The 15,377-nt window shown below is 28.4% G+C and overlaps 1 protein-coding gene across 1 annotated transcript in view; it reads left to right on the top strand.

The window, feature by feature from the left end:
• LOC100573169 (discoidin domain-containing receptor 2) overlaps positions 1-15,377 on the top strand; it is a 266,486-nt gene that overhangs the window by 182,302 nt on the left and 68,807 nt on the right. Inside the window, exons 5-8 of the mRNA XM_029491328.1 lie at positions 2,169-2,316; positions 4,860-5,000; positions 5,153-5,292; positions 9,792-9,999. Coding sequence (XP_029347188.1) covers positions 2,169-2,316; positions 4,860-5,000; positions 5,153-5,292; positions 9,792-9,999 — 637 coding nt within the window. The remainder of the gene's footprint in view (positions 1-2,168; positions 2,317-4,859; positions 5,001-5,152; positions 5,293-9,791; positions 10,000-15,377) is intronic.

Here is a 15,377-nt window from a genome sequence, read left to right as displayed (position 1 = left end):
CACTACTGAATAATATTTAACCCGACTCTATTTATTATTTAAGTTTCGTCCTAGTTATACATCGATATTTGATATAGGTACTTCATTGTATCAATTTGTTTACGGCTAATGAAGTAAAACATTGTGAAACTTACATGAAGGGTTTTAGGTTAAAATTAGTGAAGGTAATTAGTTAGTTTCTTACGTTGAAAGAGGAGAATTTAATTTATGATCGAATGTCAGAATAGTCAGTTTTGTTTTTTCAATATATTATCTATAGAGCAATATGAGAATCCACAATTGATATTTAAAACATTAATTAACTGTGTTTAATAATTTGGTGTGATGAGTGAATACACTTAAGTTATAAAATATTGATTTGTTTTGAACTGTTTACGGACATATTCTGTTTCCAATTCTTTTAGGTTATTTTCTATATAGATGTCGATAAAATTGTATTTGTTAAGGTAAAAAAGCTTGAAAATTTAATCAAGGCTCTTAATATAATATTCCATTAATACCATCTATTATACAGTGACCCACTTGTAGCCTACTGTACAGCAGATCGACATCCACTTACCCACCCTTTTTCTCTTAATTTGTAACGATACCTTTTTAAGTTTTTTTTCTTTATTGCATGACATTATAGTATGTATTTATACAAAGAAGCAGAATATTTTACTTAAATTTCGATCCATACAAATTTAATTTTGAATGATTAGTTAATTAGTGAACGCTATGGTGACTCCTGAGTCTGACAATCACTCTCATATTCTATAATTATATACGTGTGAATGATATATTGATATATATTATAATATCTAACATAAGCAAAATTGTTGTTGTACCTAACGCATGTCTGTTACCCAATTGGCTGTCGTAATATTATTAAATTTCGATATTTGCAAGTGAATTTTCTGTTCAATCATTTATAATATTCTATAATATCAGATTATACTATTATAGTCAGGTCTTATAATATATATTATTAATTGTTGGAAAACAACTTTGTACATCATAATATATACAAACTACTAAGTTTATTGTAGCGTTTATATACAATATATGTATGCACGTGTGTATATATGTATGTATGTATTTATGTAGGTTACGTTGTATACATTATATATATATATGGGTGTATAATGCACCTATATAAATATACAATATACCCATGTATTTTTATATATATATGAATATTGTATATATTATTATGTAGTTACCATGTTGTTTGGTGGTGCTGTGTAGTGTGTGGTGTGTACACTATATAGGAACATTACGTTTAATGAGAAAACTTGGTTTCTGTCGTTGAGTGATAATTTGAATGTACCTACTCTATGTGGCCGCCGCAAACCGTATCCGAAATGATGAAAAGTGCGAGCCCGTGAAATTATGTTTTATACTTGAAAATTGAATATCGTCGAGACATATATAGTGGGGAATTAATTATTATTCTAGAGGGACCTTCTCGTAATTTCAATGGGTATAGAGATGAGGGAAGTTGTGTACATTTCAATAACAATAGCCGGGTTCTACAATTAGCACTCAATATTTCATCTACAGTGTTTCACACGTGAAAACTTCGATTAATTTCAGACCACATCGTATAATATACACAGTATGATACGCACCAAATGTAAGACGTTGTACATTTTTATAACTAAAATACCTCGAAATTACAATAATATTATTAATTTGTATACGCAAATTATTACGCTCATAATGCTTAATGTACTTAGAGTGTTATGTTGTTAAAATTTCTTTGTGAAATAGTAATTTAATTTATGTGCAAGACTGAGGGAAAGCGTATATTTGCCCTATAGGTAGTGAATTATTAATACACCATATTGTAATATAATTTTATAATTTATTAATGGTAAATGGTTTTAAAAAAAAAACTCGTTGTGTCGTGTGTCGTGTGTGTAACAATATGCGAATGAAAATATTAGGTTAGAAGCGTTTAGAATTAAAATATTAAGAAACACATAATTATATTATGTATCTACGTAGATACATAATTTTTTAAGACATCGATTTTTTCCACAGCCTTTGTTAAACAAACAGCTCGCCAACAGGTCGTTGAAAGATGCTGCGGTTACCGAATCCAAAATTAAAATAACTTGTAATGTTTGTTTTATTTCATATAAGAGCACACGTAAATATTTAATATTTTACGTTTTTGTTCACAGGTCTTGCAAGCGAACAGGGACACGAATACAATAGTAGACCGGTCATTGGTGCCAGCAATCATAGCATCGAAAATCCGTTTAGTGCCTTACAGCGGACAACCGCGCATGGTTTGCCTCCGAGCTGAAATCATCGGTTGTTATCATTACGGTAAGGGCAAACTGAATAATAATATATAACACTAATACTTTATCTCTATATACAATTTAAGAATGGATTATTAGTTTTCTAAAAGGATCGTTGATATTTTTTGTTAACGGTTATTAATAAAATTATTTAGAATCGATTCAGCCATAAGGCCAGGTGTCTGTGTAAAATAATTAATATATAGGTACATCGTGCACAATAATTCTAAACGCCTCCTGGTATCATATTATGATAATATTGTAATATAGAAATAAAGCATAAACACACATTTATACGAATAGCAAGACTTATACGTTCGTGGTTCGTGAAAATGTTAAAGCCCTGCACAAATAATGCACAATGCATTATATGATATTAAACGTGCACGTATACTTTATGTGCGTGTTTAGCGTATGTTCTGAATGATAATATTATACACACGGCCGTGCAAATATATGCAGCTGCACACACGTGAAACTTCCGTCAAAAACTGTGAGTCTGTGCATATTATATTTCAGCGTTTTTGAAAAGTTCATATTTATATTTGACTTTTTGAAACCGTTACAAGACCGCGATTCAAGCTTACACGAGTTTATATAGCTCTAGAGATTGTTTACTTACTTATATAGATGTAATATATACTTAGCTTAGAAGGTACGTAATTTACAGCTCACCATTAAAAAAGCCAAAAAAACCAACAAATACCTTAACTATAAATATATTAAAATAATACAAATCTATCTTTTTTAAGCAATAAATTCAAATGTAACAGATGATTATTTAATACATTTTTACACTACATTGTGTCACTGATTTTTGACGACATAAATAAATGCAATATGTTTATTTAATATTATTTATTACAACTATTATAATAATATAATATATTTTACTAGCTGCCCGATATTCCTTTGGAAGAAATTTTTTTTTTTTTAAATTAAATAATTTAATTAAAAAACATACGGCTATTTTTTGGCTATACAAATAATATAATATAATTACATATTGTAGTTATTGTTATTGCTAATTTCTGAAAATTATATATCCTACATTTTGAATTCCACCACTGGAGTGGTAAATTTTATTCTTTTTACTATAGAGATGAGGTAGAAAAAAAAATTAACAATAAATTACTTGTTTAATGAATAATATATATTTCAAATGGAAAAATGCAAGTGCAAACAAATAAATAAATAATTAAAAATAATAAATAAACAAACAAACCGGTTTCCTTCGTCTCTAAAATCAAGTTAGATTCTTATATATATATATAGATTATATTACCTATATTATTATTATATATATATATTTATAACTGAAAAGAGTAAAGTTTTAATAGTTTTGAAAAGTCAACCATTTTGTTTATGATCAAAACAAAAAAAAAACAGTGTTGTTATTTTTAGGATATAATATTGTCATATTATCTAATAATTATCGAGTAAAAAGTAGAAATTGTCCGTATTTGAAGGATTTGAAGTGTGTATAAGTATATAACTATCATTTAACATGAACTTATTACTGTTGCATGGCTTGGTATATAGGGTTTAAAACATTTAAAACTATTTTATTCAACATTTATTCGTCTGTCTTCAAAAGTAAATAACTTGAACGTTTTATATACAAGCTCGTTCAACTATTCATAAAGGATTTGAATACAATTTGAAACTTTTGACTAGTAAGTAGTAACTCATTGATAGAGTGATCATTGATCAGGACCATAAGAGGACGCATCATTTGTAAAATCTGCTTAACCTTAAATCCTATTTAATCTCTTTTTCGGACAAATTTAATTTCATTCAATATAATATTTGATGCTTATAAATTCCATGTTATACTGCTGCAGTAAACCAATGTAGCCATTATAATCTCTACCGAAAGTTTTTTTGTTGAACTTAATGAAAATAAAATCAAAGAGGTTTGTGTATCTGACTGTTAAGAATTTTAATTTTGAAACAATGACGGAAATCCAATTCTATGTAATTGAATAATGAGACGCACTTTAATACATTCAAGTCAGGCTTTTCGTAGAGTGTTAAATATTTTATAAGCATTCAGATTTAAATTTCACTGTCTTGACAGGTTTTGTATTTTAGGAATTTATACTATTTAGTAACTCTAAACATAATGAACACCTTAAGGGCGACGAGAATAAACTACACTGCAGTTAACGACGTAGTAGAATATACAATTTTACTTTCGACAAAATATTAGGTACTCACTATAAGTAATTTGTTATTTAATTCTATGTTGACCTAGTTTACGTGGTGAAGTATAACACGATATATAAAAAAAATGTTTGGGATATCAACTTCTCGTTAGGTTTCATAATGTATGATAATAATAGAAAAATAAAATGACATGTGTTTTACAAAATACAATAAACAAACATCAACAATATACAACTACATGCATGATGCATATGAATAACAAATAATAATAATAATAATAATAATAATAATAATAATAATAATAATAATAATAGAAAAAAACACATAGGTACATATCGTAACAAGACAATTTACTCGATAAATTAATATAAAGTATATTTTTATTTTTTTATTCCACAGAAGGTGTAATCAGCTATTCGGTAATACAGGGTGATGTAAAAGACATGGGTTACGACGGCCGCGAGGAAGGTGGTATATTGGTCGGCGGTATAGGACAACTCTGCGACGGTCGATACGGAATCGATGAACCGTTCGTGAAAAGTAAGTTGGTGAAAATAACAATATACATGTAATGTGTATAATATATTATGTATGTATTTTGTACTCTATTTATTCGTTATCAATGATCGGTTTCAATGATGTTTTTTTTGCGTTCTTTTTTCCCCACCATTTAACAAAATCGTTTTCCACAGAATACAACGAATGGGTCGGATGGAAAAACGACACTATGGGCTACGGGTCATCAGTAGAAATGACTTTCGAGTTTGACATCGTCAGGAACTTCACCGCCTTGTACATGCACTCCAACAACGACTTTCGTCAAGGCGTTCAAGTAAGTTTATTTTCACTTAAATCTGTTCACGTTGACGAGCAAAATGTAAAGTAGAAATCGATTTAAATCGTATTTTTTATGTGTGTTTTGTACAAATTATATTATTATATGTACCTATATAATGCGTTTTTAATGTTAAACGTTTAAAATCACATTCGACCAATATACTAAGCTCTTCTAATTGCAACACGCTAGTTATGAGTTTTATAAGTTACTATTCACAGGTTAGATTTTTTTTGTACCTAGTCATTTATTATTTCTGTAATTTAACAAAAATATATGATCGTGCAACAAAATTATTAGAAATAAAATTTTTTTTTTAAACAATAATTATTTTTTAATTTATAACTTGTATTACCTATTGGTCTGTAAAAATTGTATAACATTTTAATCCATTCAACTTACACAGATACGTGTACGTACACGGTGTACCGTGTACCTAATTATACCTACACATTAAAATGGACCCATCGATGGTTATATGTTTGACATTTAAATTATTGAACAGAAAATGTTATTTTATTTAGAATTTAACAACGTCGTTTACGGTACATCATTTTTTAAATTTGAAATCAAAAATGTCAATCTCACTTTCATGACTTTTGACAATTAATATGAGTTTTATTGGTTTTTAAAGTGTATAAGTTTGTAAAAGTTTTATTTTCAATACAACGCAATTTACCTTTTAAAAATAATATCACATAATTCAACAAACCTTCTCTCGTACATGATTTTTTATGACATCGGCTACAGATAGAAAATCAAATTGAAAAAATAAATATGATATTGATTTTGGTTTCTAAAAAAATATAGTCTATTCAAAGTTATGTAATTATGATGGTAGATGGTAGCGATATATTTGCTGATATTGAACCTTTGTTTTCGAAAGAGAAAAAATATACAATTAATTTTAAGATGCTATTATGTGTCTAATATTCAACTTTATTAAGCTAAATTTAAAATGTTTTGAATTTGAAATATTTTTATTTTTAATTAATAAAGTAAAATATTTTTGACTATTACAAAAACAATTAAAATCTTTATTCCTTCCGTACAGACACTAATTAGTGTGCTGTCTATTTAAAGATACATTTATGTATAAAAAATATGAAATCCATTTTCCTTCCATTCGCCTGCACTATTCGTTTTTTACAAGTTTACGAAAAACTGTCCAGAAACCCATACTCGTTTTGTGTCGGTAGCAGGTAGAAGACATTGTTATCGCTTAATCAGTTGTATCAACAGAACAATATTGCAAACATCATTTTCAGTTCTATAAGGGCCAATTATATTTACACGCTGCCTATTATTATTGCATGTTATGCGTACAGAAATGAAGATGATGATACATTTCATTAAATAACTCAAGGTCAAGGATTACAAAAGTAATACATTTCAGAAAAAATGGATTGAGAATGTCACATGACGATTGTTATTTAAAAACAGTTATTATTATTAAAACTTAGAAACTAAAATTTGTAAATGAACATGTTAGTAATTGAATGACAAGATTATAATCTAATTAAGAGATTCAGTAGAAATGTGAATATAATGTACCTTTAAGTTCGACAAAATTGAATTACCTATTATTTTATTTCCAACGGTTTAATATTATTGAACAATGATTGGAAATGTAATATTTGATTTCCAATCAGTAGAAATATGAATACAATGTTGTTTTAACAACGTTGGATATTTATTAAGCTTCCAAAATTATTAATTATAATATATTATAATAATTGAGCAGTCATTAAAAATTTAATATTTTAATTTTGAAGACAATCAATGTATAATGTGTACGTAATATTGTTTATATGACATTGAATAAACTACATATTGAACCCATAATGTATTATAATTCAACATGAAATAATCAGTATGAAGACAATATTAGTAAAACATTTAAATATTCAATTTGAAATTGAATTAATGGTACAAATAAATACAATGTCCAATGAAACTTAGATTGGAAATATCAATTTAACACAGGACATCCAATTTCCATTTAATAATGACAATTTACGAACTAGAACAGAATGCAGGGCTATACGTATGTCCGTGAAATAAATTATGATCGATGTTCTAAGAAATCCAAGCAAGGTATATGTGCAGAAACCGTTTGAAACAATTCTTGATTTAATGACTTCTGTGAAATACAATGTGGGTCTTTTTTACCATACATTTTAAAAACATTGCATTATCATTTATCATAGCATACACCACAGTAACTTTTGCTCGGAGTTAAGTGCTTATGTATATTTAGTAATTTAGATATTATAACAATTTAAAATAATTGTGGATTGAACATGGTCACCATAATAGTTAAATTAACATTTATTGACAATTACTTTACGTCTAACGTTTTAGATTATATTTTTTTTTAACCTATCGAAATAGATTTTGGTAAATACGTAAACCTATGGGCTGTAATATTCACAATTATACAGTTTCAATTTGTTAGATATTCCTTAAACTAATTGAAAGTCTCTTCGTAGCAACTAAATTAAACTATACTCTCAAGTCCAAATAAAAAAAAACAAAAGCGCTAAATCATGCTACGCTCTGATCTGAAATTTCAGTGTTTAGGAACTTCAAAGTTTATTATTTAATTTAAAAATAAATATTAAGAACCTATTTAATTGAAACATTAAAATTAAAATAAAACAATTATACAATATTTATTTAACTTTTTGTTAAAATTATTTGATATATTATATAACAAAATTTTAAATCATCTGAAAGTATCTAAAACAAATTAATACATTTATACTAAAACTTAGTTGCCTCTTAAAAATGTAGTAATTACTTGTTGACAATATCAGTCATATGATCCACGATCCTATGTACTGCAAGTTTGACCACATACCTAATACCTATATACAATATATATCCATATTTATAACCTAATTATTGCCCTTTGCTGTTGTCATTATATGTTTACCACCCAACATTGCCGTTATAGACTTATGGTGATATTATTGTTTCCACAATGGCGTAAATAATAATATTATGTTCGATGCATTATTATTTTACTTGTGCTTGGACTGATGTATTTCTATTTTCGTTCACATTATTTTTTAATTCAAATGATACACGTGTATATCACAGAAATACAAATTCCAATGATATTTTTCTTGTTTCTCCGTTTTATAACTCCATGTTTACCTATTGAATTTGTTATTTACATTTTAAATGTTTTATTCGTCCCTACATTACCTGGTAATAATTGTAATTTGTAGTAACATCTTCTTGCAGTTTCTCACTGAAATAATGAGCCTCATCAATGTACAATTTAATTTGATGCCAAAGGTTTCTTTTATAATATTTTATTGCACTGTTTTTTTTTTTTATATTGGTGGAAAGTGAATAAAAAGTGGTGTCGAGTTTATTTATGTGTGTATAAGCCTATATACATATGAATTAAAATACTGTAATGGTGTGGACATGTGTTTATTATTATTTATATTTTTGTAATGGGTAAAAAGTTACTTGTTAGTAAGAGAAGGTTTTTAAAATCTGCTCCCAGGTGATACCATCGTCACTGCCATCCGCATTTAGTTTCTATATACGGTAGTTTGATTATTAAGTAGCTGCAGTTGACCTGCTGTTATATAGTATATTGTATATGTATACCAGTGACCAGTCTTTAACCGGGTCTTGAAGACGATTGAAGTCGAGATTCCGAAAAGATAGCCGATTGCCTAGGACAGTGGCGCGCATAAAGGGACAGACAGACGGTCGCCGCGTTTAATGTCAACCTCGACCACTCCTCTCCTCGTACGCAGTTTGTAAATGGATTCTATTCTATTTCGTGTCAAGCATATTATTGAAATTGACGACATCGAATCGAATAAGAAACAAGACGGCCGAATAATACGTGCACTGTTTTAAAGTCATGTGAACGTGTATGAGCCGAAGACCTAATATGTATGCAAAGTTTCAGTTTTGTATACACGTACAGTGTGCACAAGTACAACACGTTATTCAAATCTGTGTATGAAAAGTTTGTTTATTTCAGAGGTATTTCTTGAAAAGTTTGGGAAAATTAGAATTATTTTTTACACACACACATAAGTCCATAGATATGTGTATATTTTACATTATATCTACACGTTGTTGTATACACCGTACAAATAGTGACACACAAACAATAATAATAATAATATACTTACTATTGGAACGCGACGGCGTTCTTTTTTTGTTTGGTTTTTGGAACATACAAACAACAAATGTCAATATTTTAAGTTTCATGACAAGTTTTAAACACCCAGGCACGCATGAATACATAATAATTAAAAGCTAATGCGTTCATCTGATCCACTGCTGCGCAAAAACAATAACTGCGCAAACTTTTGTTGAAATCATAACAAACGCGTTTATAAATTATAATAGGTGTTCGCATACGTATACCAATTACCAATAATATGTAATATATTATATACATATTATTATGTATCTGTATAATAATATAATGAAATGCGTTTGTAATTGTTTTTCAGGTTTTTTCGCATGCCAAAGCTTATTTTAGCGTGGGCGGTGAACATTTCTTTCCGGAACCCGTGTCGTACACATATCCGGCGGACACCATCATGCCTGAAGCCAGAAACGTCACGGTCAAACTTCACCATCGGACCGGCAGGTTCCTTAAACTACAACTGTTTTTTGCCAATAAATGGATGATGATCAGCGAGATATCGTTTGAATCAGGTAAGCAATGTCCTCGTTGTACACTACCTATATACATACAGTATTACAGTCAACTGTAATCTATAATACTTATATTATAATAGATCTACAACAATTCTACCGATCATTACCTGAATTTTGAGGAGAGTAGAATATGTTAAATGTTTCGGAGTAGAATAAAGATTTTTTAGACTATTCCTGTTTTCTCTCTTTCGCTTAACAGCAGTTTAAATAATTGTTCAGTCTCTTTTCTATGGTTTTTTTATTTAGAAAATTAATGCACAATGCTGCATCTATTTTCATCTATACCTACAACGCTGTACCTAATATAAATTATAATACTACACCCGTACTTGCACACGCATAATAATTAAGCCAAGAACTTTATCTCCTTCAGCTCGTCCTCGCTTGCACTATACCTACGTATTTGCTATTATCATAATATAATAATAATATGAATGTATAGAACTTTGACCGCGACCGTCCGTTGAATACTTGAATAATTCCCTACATAGCGGCACGATCGGTCGTGATTATAAATCCGAACCCAGATATGCGGGAAAATTATTGTTATTAAACTGCGAGCTGTGGTTTTCCGCGTGACATTACTAGGCAGTAGGTAGTAGCAGGTATCATGCGGCAAACACTCGACAAACCAACCCCTGTCGATGCCGTCATCTTCGTCCGACCACCACCGAGTTCCTATTCTGTAGATTACAACCGGCCACATCGTGATATGACATATTGACAATCGTGTTAATTTATCTAAGCAAACTTTTGTGTAATGATCGAACGTGTAGTGCTGCGTTGTAATATTATTAAAATAATATTATTATAATATCATATGGAAGTATGCTGTAAAAAAGGAACACGTGATATCGATTTTCCACCGTAATTACTCCGGAATTAGCATTGTTCGGTATTTGCGTGCCCAAGATTTCGAGAAACTAAATTAGTAGGTAATAGGTACTCGTCGTTATACCGCGGGGTAGCGTGTATATATATCGTCTCTGCGTATTTTAATATATTCACGGTGGAATTTACATAATTAGAGAAGATATTTGATGGGTATATCGCAGATCTCGAACATATCCGTCCGATTTGCCTATATATATTTGCCTTTTTTTGATGAGTACAAATTAACTATACAAATAGCTCACAAGCTGAAGATATGTAAAAAAAGGTAAACGATTGTATATTATGATTTATGAGTAATGAGTATATTTGACCACAGATAATTTATTTTCAAATACAAATAAATAGGTATATTTTCATTATTCAACAGATGAGGAATCTAGTCAACAAGTAATTTCGGTGACTAAGCGTTGTATATCATAGTGAATAAATAAAGGTATTTTATATTCAACACTTTCCATATAATTGAATATAATATACTATGGCCTTGGTGGATCTAGAATATATTTTTTTTCGGGGGGAGGGGGGCATTGTAATTTTTCAAGGTTTACGACACAAATATTTAAAAACAGCCCAATGTATTATCCTAGATGCTGCCGAATGTGGGATGGGGTGGAGCCCGGGTCCCTCTGGCCCTCCTTAAATCCACCACTGTACTATAATACTATAGTTCGATTATAAATCAGTATGAATAAATCGAAACACTCAATTAACAACACTTTGAGCTGTTATTAGTGAGAAGAGATTTTATTGTGCCTATATCCTATATTATGATATTCGTTTTAAAAATATTAGATATGAATAAATATGATGATATATAATATTATTATGTACAATATACATGATATAAAATCCCAATAAGTATTTTAAACAAAATATTACTTCCTGAACAATAACGTTTTTTTACCTTAAAAAAATTAGATCGATGATATTACCATTGATTATAAATACTTGTATTTATAAATAATGATATTAGCTTTTTAAAATCTTTTAATTTCTATTTATTTAGTCGTGCTGTCAAAGTTTTGTTATTTTAAAAAAACTCGAAGTAATAATCATAAAAATAATCAGTAATTTAAAATCAGAAAACACGGTGCATATATTACGGTAAAAACGATATTAACTGTTTAGATGAACCAATAACTGAATTGATCGGGCCATCTAGGAACAGATGGTCCGTGTAAAAAGTTTATGACTTGATTAACAAGTGAATGTGTCCATTTCGTTTGAAAATAAGAATATTCAAATATTTGCATACTTTTTAAGGACATAATAAATCAAAATAGAAAACATTAGTATACCGTGCATGTTATACTACCTATACATAAATACAGTATAATTATTTATTTTGTTAAGTCTGTACGTTTTATTTTATTACATTTGGACGAAACAAAAATTGTTATGTAATCAAAATATTCTCTTGAAGTAAGGTTATTGGACCCCCCTTATTTCATGCTGTCCCGTCCTGTAAACTGTACCCCCTATTACTTATTGTATTGTATATTACAGATTATACATATTCTTGTTTTCTAATAAAAAAAAAATAATAATAATAAAAAAAATATTCTTTTTACTAATACCAATTTTTTACATGCGGGAATCCTTACATTTTACTTTAGATGAAATAAATAAATTATAATATTATAATATGGTAATTAGGCATGTTCACTTCCATACCAACGAAATAACTCATTCAAACTTTTAACTTATAAAATATATTATTTGAATTTGGTCTATTTAAATAATAATATGTAGGAAACAAAAAATATTAAAAACATAAAATGACCAAAAATTATGTTTTTTTTTATTTGTCTGTTGCCTTCATTATATTAATTTTTTCGGGAAAATATTTTTTTTTAAGAGACTTACAATTGCCTTAATGGGGACAATTCAAAATGTTTTCTTATTTTGTTATCAAGTTATTCCTCTCGCAATTAAATTTCTGTAAAAAGTTATTGCCACGTTATAGTGTGCTTTACGTTATAAACTTGTTTCGTGTTTTGTTTTTTCATTTTTTCCGTGTTTTTTTCTTCCGTTTTGGTCGTAAAAATCTTTATGTGAACTTTGGTGTAATAATTGAAATAGCCTTTGTACTCGACCTCTGGTTATGCCAACATTGTCTCGTCTTTTAAACATAATTTAACAGGGTAAATAGCTTATGAGACACCAGTTGACATTTCATGATTACCTCCTTGTTATTTCTCATTGTTAGTACAATTTTTTAAGTAGTCTAAACACATAATGCTCTATAATATATACACTTACACCATAAACTACTCGGCTTTTATAATAAAAGCTTTCTAAAGAAAACATGACACAGAAAAAACTCATTAAATATTTAGCTTTTTTCTTCAATATAATAATATTGTCCTCTATAATCGTCATGTGGCATAGTCAACCGATCGTAGCTAGTACTAAAATTACTTATATTAAATTTAATATTGAATTACAAGCTGATATACATTTTTACTGTATACATAGTGTGAGGTAGTGAAACGCAGTCGATTAAAAAAGCAGATTTTTTCAACAATGATTTAAGATAAGAATGATGATCACCAAATATTATTAGTTGAAAAACAATATATCATATTTTAGTGAACAACGAACTTTGCGATAAAATCGTCTTTATAGATATAATAATGTGGCTGCTCAGAGTTCATTTCAAACTTCAATGGTTTCACTAAAAGAGTGCTTATGAAGAGGTGATTATGAGGAATATTTAAAAAAAAATTACATGTTAGGTAGGTAACAACTTCAATACTTTATTCTAATATATAAATTATTTATTTACTTTATAATTATATTTTAATACCCCATTCTGTGTATTATAATTTATATTATTATAAATTATTATAATTTATTATTTTAGCTACATTATAATAATGTTTCTCTCGTTGTTTAATAATCAGTTATCAGGTGTGCCCAACTACGGCCTTCAAAAGTATCAAATAAAAATGAAAAAATTGAATAAAAATGTTCTCATATATATCCATCCAAAAATATAACGGATGTAAAATAAATATATTTTATTATTTTACTGTTGTTTATTGTTATTTATATACAATTATTTTCATGTAGTGTTATCGTCAATAATTTGGTATACTTCATTCAATAATAGAACTATAATACATTATTGTATTTATAATTTTTATTTTTCACAAACACTTTACGTTATCCATCAGTCATCACCGATATCAATGTATTTATTTATATTAACTTGAGTCCCAAAGTAAAAATTTTATATTCTTGGCCCACCAAAAAAATTTTTTTATAGCCCTCCTGTAACCTAACCTATAAAAATTGGTTTATTACCACTAACTAAAACTTTAGCTAATAACATTATTAAGTTTGAAGTAAATTATAATCATTTTAAATAATTTTTATTTAATTTTAAACGCATTTATTGATAACAGTGTACCGACTGTTTTAACATGTCAGGAAGCGAGGCTGAAATATGATACTGTATAACATTACTTCTCTATTTCGTTGAAACTGAATACAGCACTCTGTGCACCACCAAACTCGTGTTGTCTCGGATAACAATGAAAACTTCCAACAAAGTTTACTCCGTAAATTATAAGTGATAGTCAATTTTCAACCAAATTCATAAACGTATTTAAACTGAATATTAACTAGACCATAAAACTTCCATGTGCAAATCACAAAAGCTTAGTAGGTTGTCGATGCCATAGTGGGGTATTCGATTCAAAATTATTTGCCCATCACAATAATAAACATAATATTATCAACACCACTTTTAACCATAATTCATCTTTTAGGGCATTATAATTACGACCAAAGCTGGATTGTATTACTACAATTTATTGTATTTATACGTAATAGCTAATATACTACAGAATATATTATAATTTCTATGGAATGTTAAATTAAAGTTTTACGTCAAAATTCTTGTTTTCATCGCGAGATGAAAAATGTAAATACTAAACATTGTTGAAGAAGGGTAGTGAATACAGTAATATTATTCAAACGTCATGATATCTGTAATATTTTACGATATTACAGTTTTGCATTTGGGTATATTAGATTCTGAACGAAGTGATGAATGTATTGATTTTACAATGATGTGTGTTTTTTTTTTTTTTTTTTTTTTGTGTCTGACGACAACTTTTGGAGCAGTAAAAATGCTTCGATTTTCAAAAGTTGTACCTTTTCTGAAAGGAAAGTGAATCTAGTTGGTACTTTGGGGGGTCAAAAGTGAAAATTTCCCAATACTTTTCAAAAGCGGCAGGAAAAACCTTAAAAAAATAACGGAAAAACGCGAATTTTTACGCAAAACCAATTTTTGACAAAAACGAAAACTTAATTTTACTGTAACTCAAAAAATAATTATTGTAAGCACTTGAAATTTGCAACAGATGTTTATATTAGCGTTGTCTATACAGGGTTAAATTTTCAAAGTGTTTCGACTTTTTTTGAGCTATTTATAGACAAATGAAATTTTCAATTTTTCTAAGTATTTTTTT

The sequence above is a fragment of the Acyrthosiphon pisum genome, chromosome A3, assembly GCF_005508785.2.
Source record: "Acyrthosiphon pisum isolate AL4f chromosome A3, pea_aphid_22Mar2018_4r6ur, whole genome shotgun sequence".
Taxonomy (NCBI): domain Eukaryota; kingdom Metazoa; phylum Arthropoda; class Insecta; order Hemiptera; family Aphididae; genus Acyrthosiphon; species Acyrthosiphon pisum.
The sequence above is the reverse complement of the archived record's forward strand: the minus strand, read 5'-3'. Positions and strand labels throughout refer to the sequence as shown.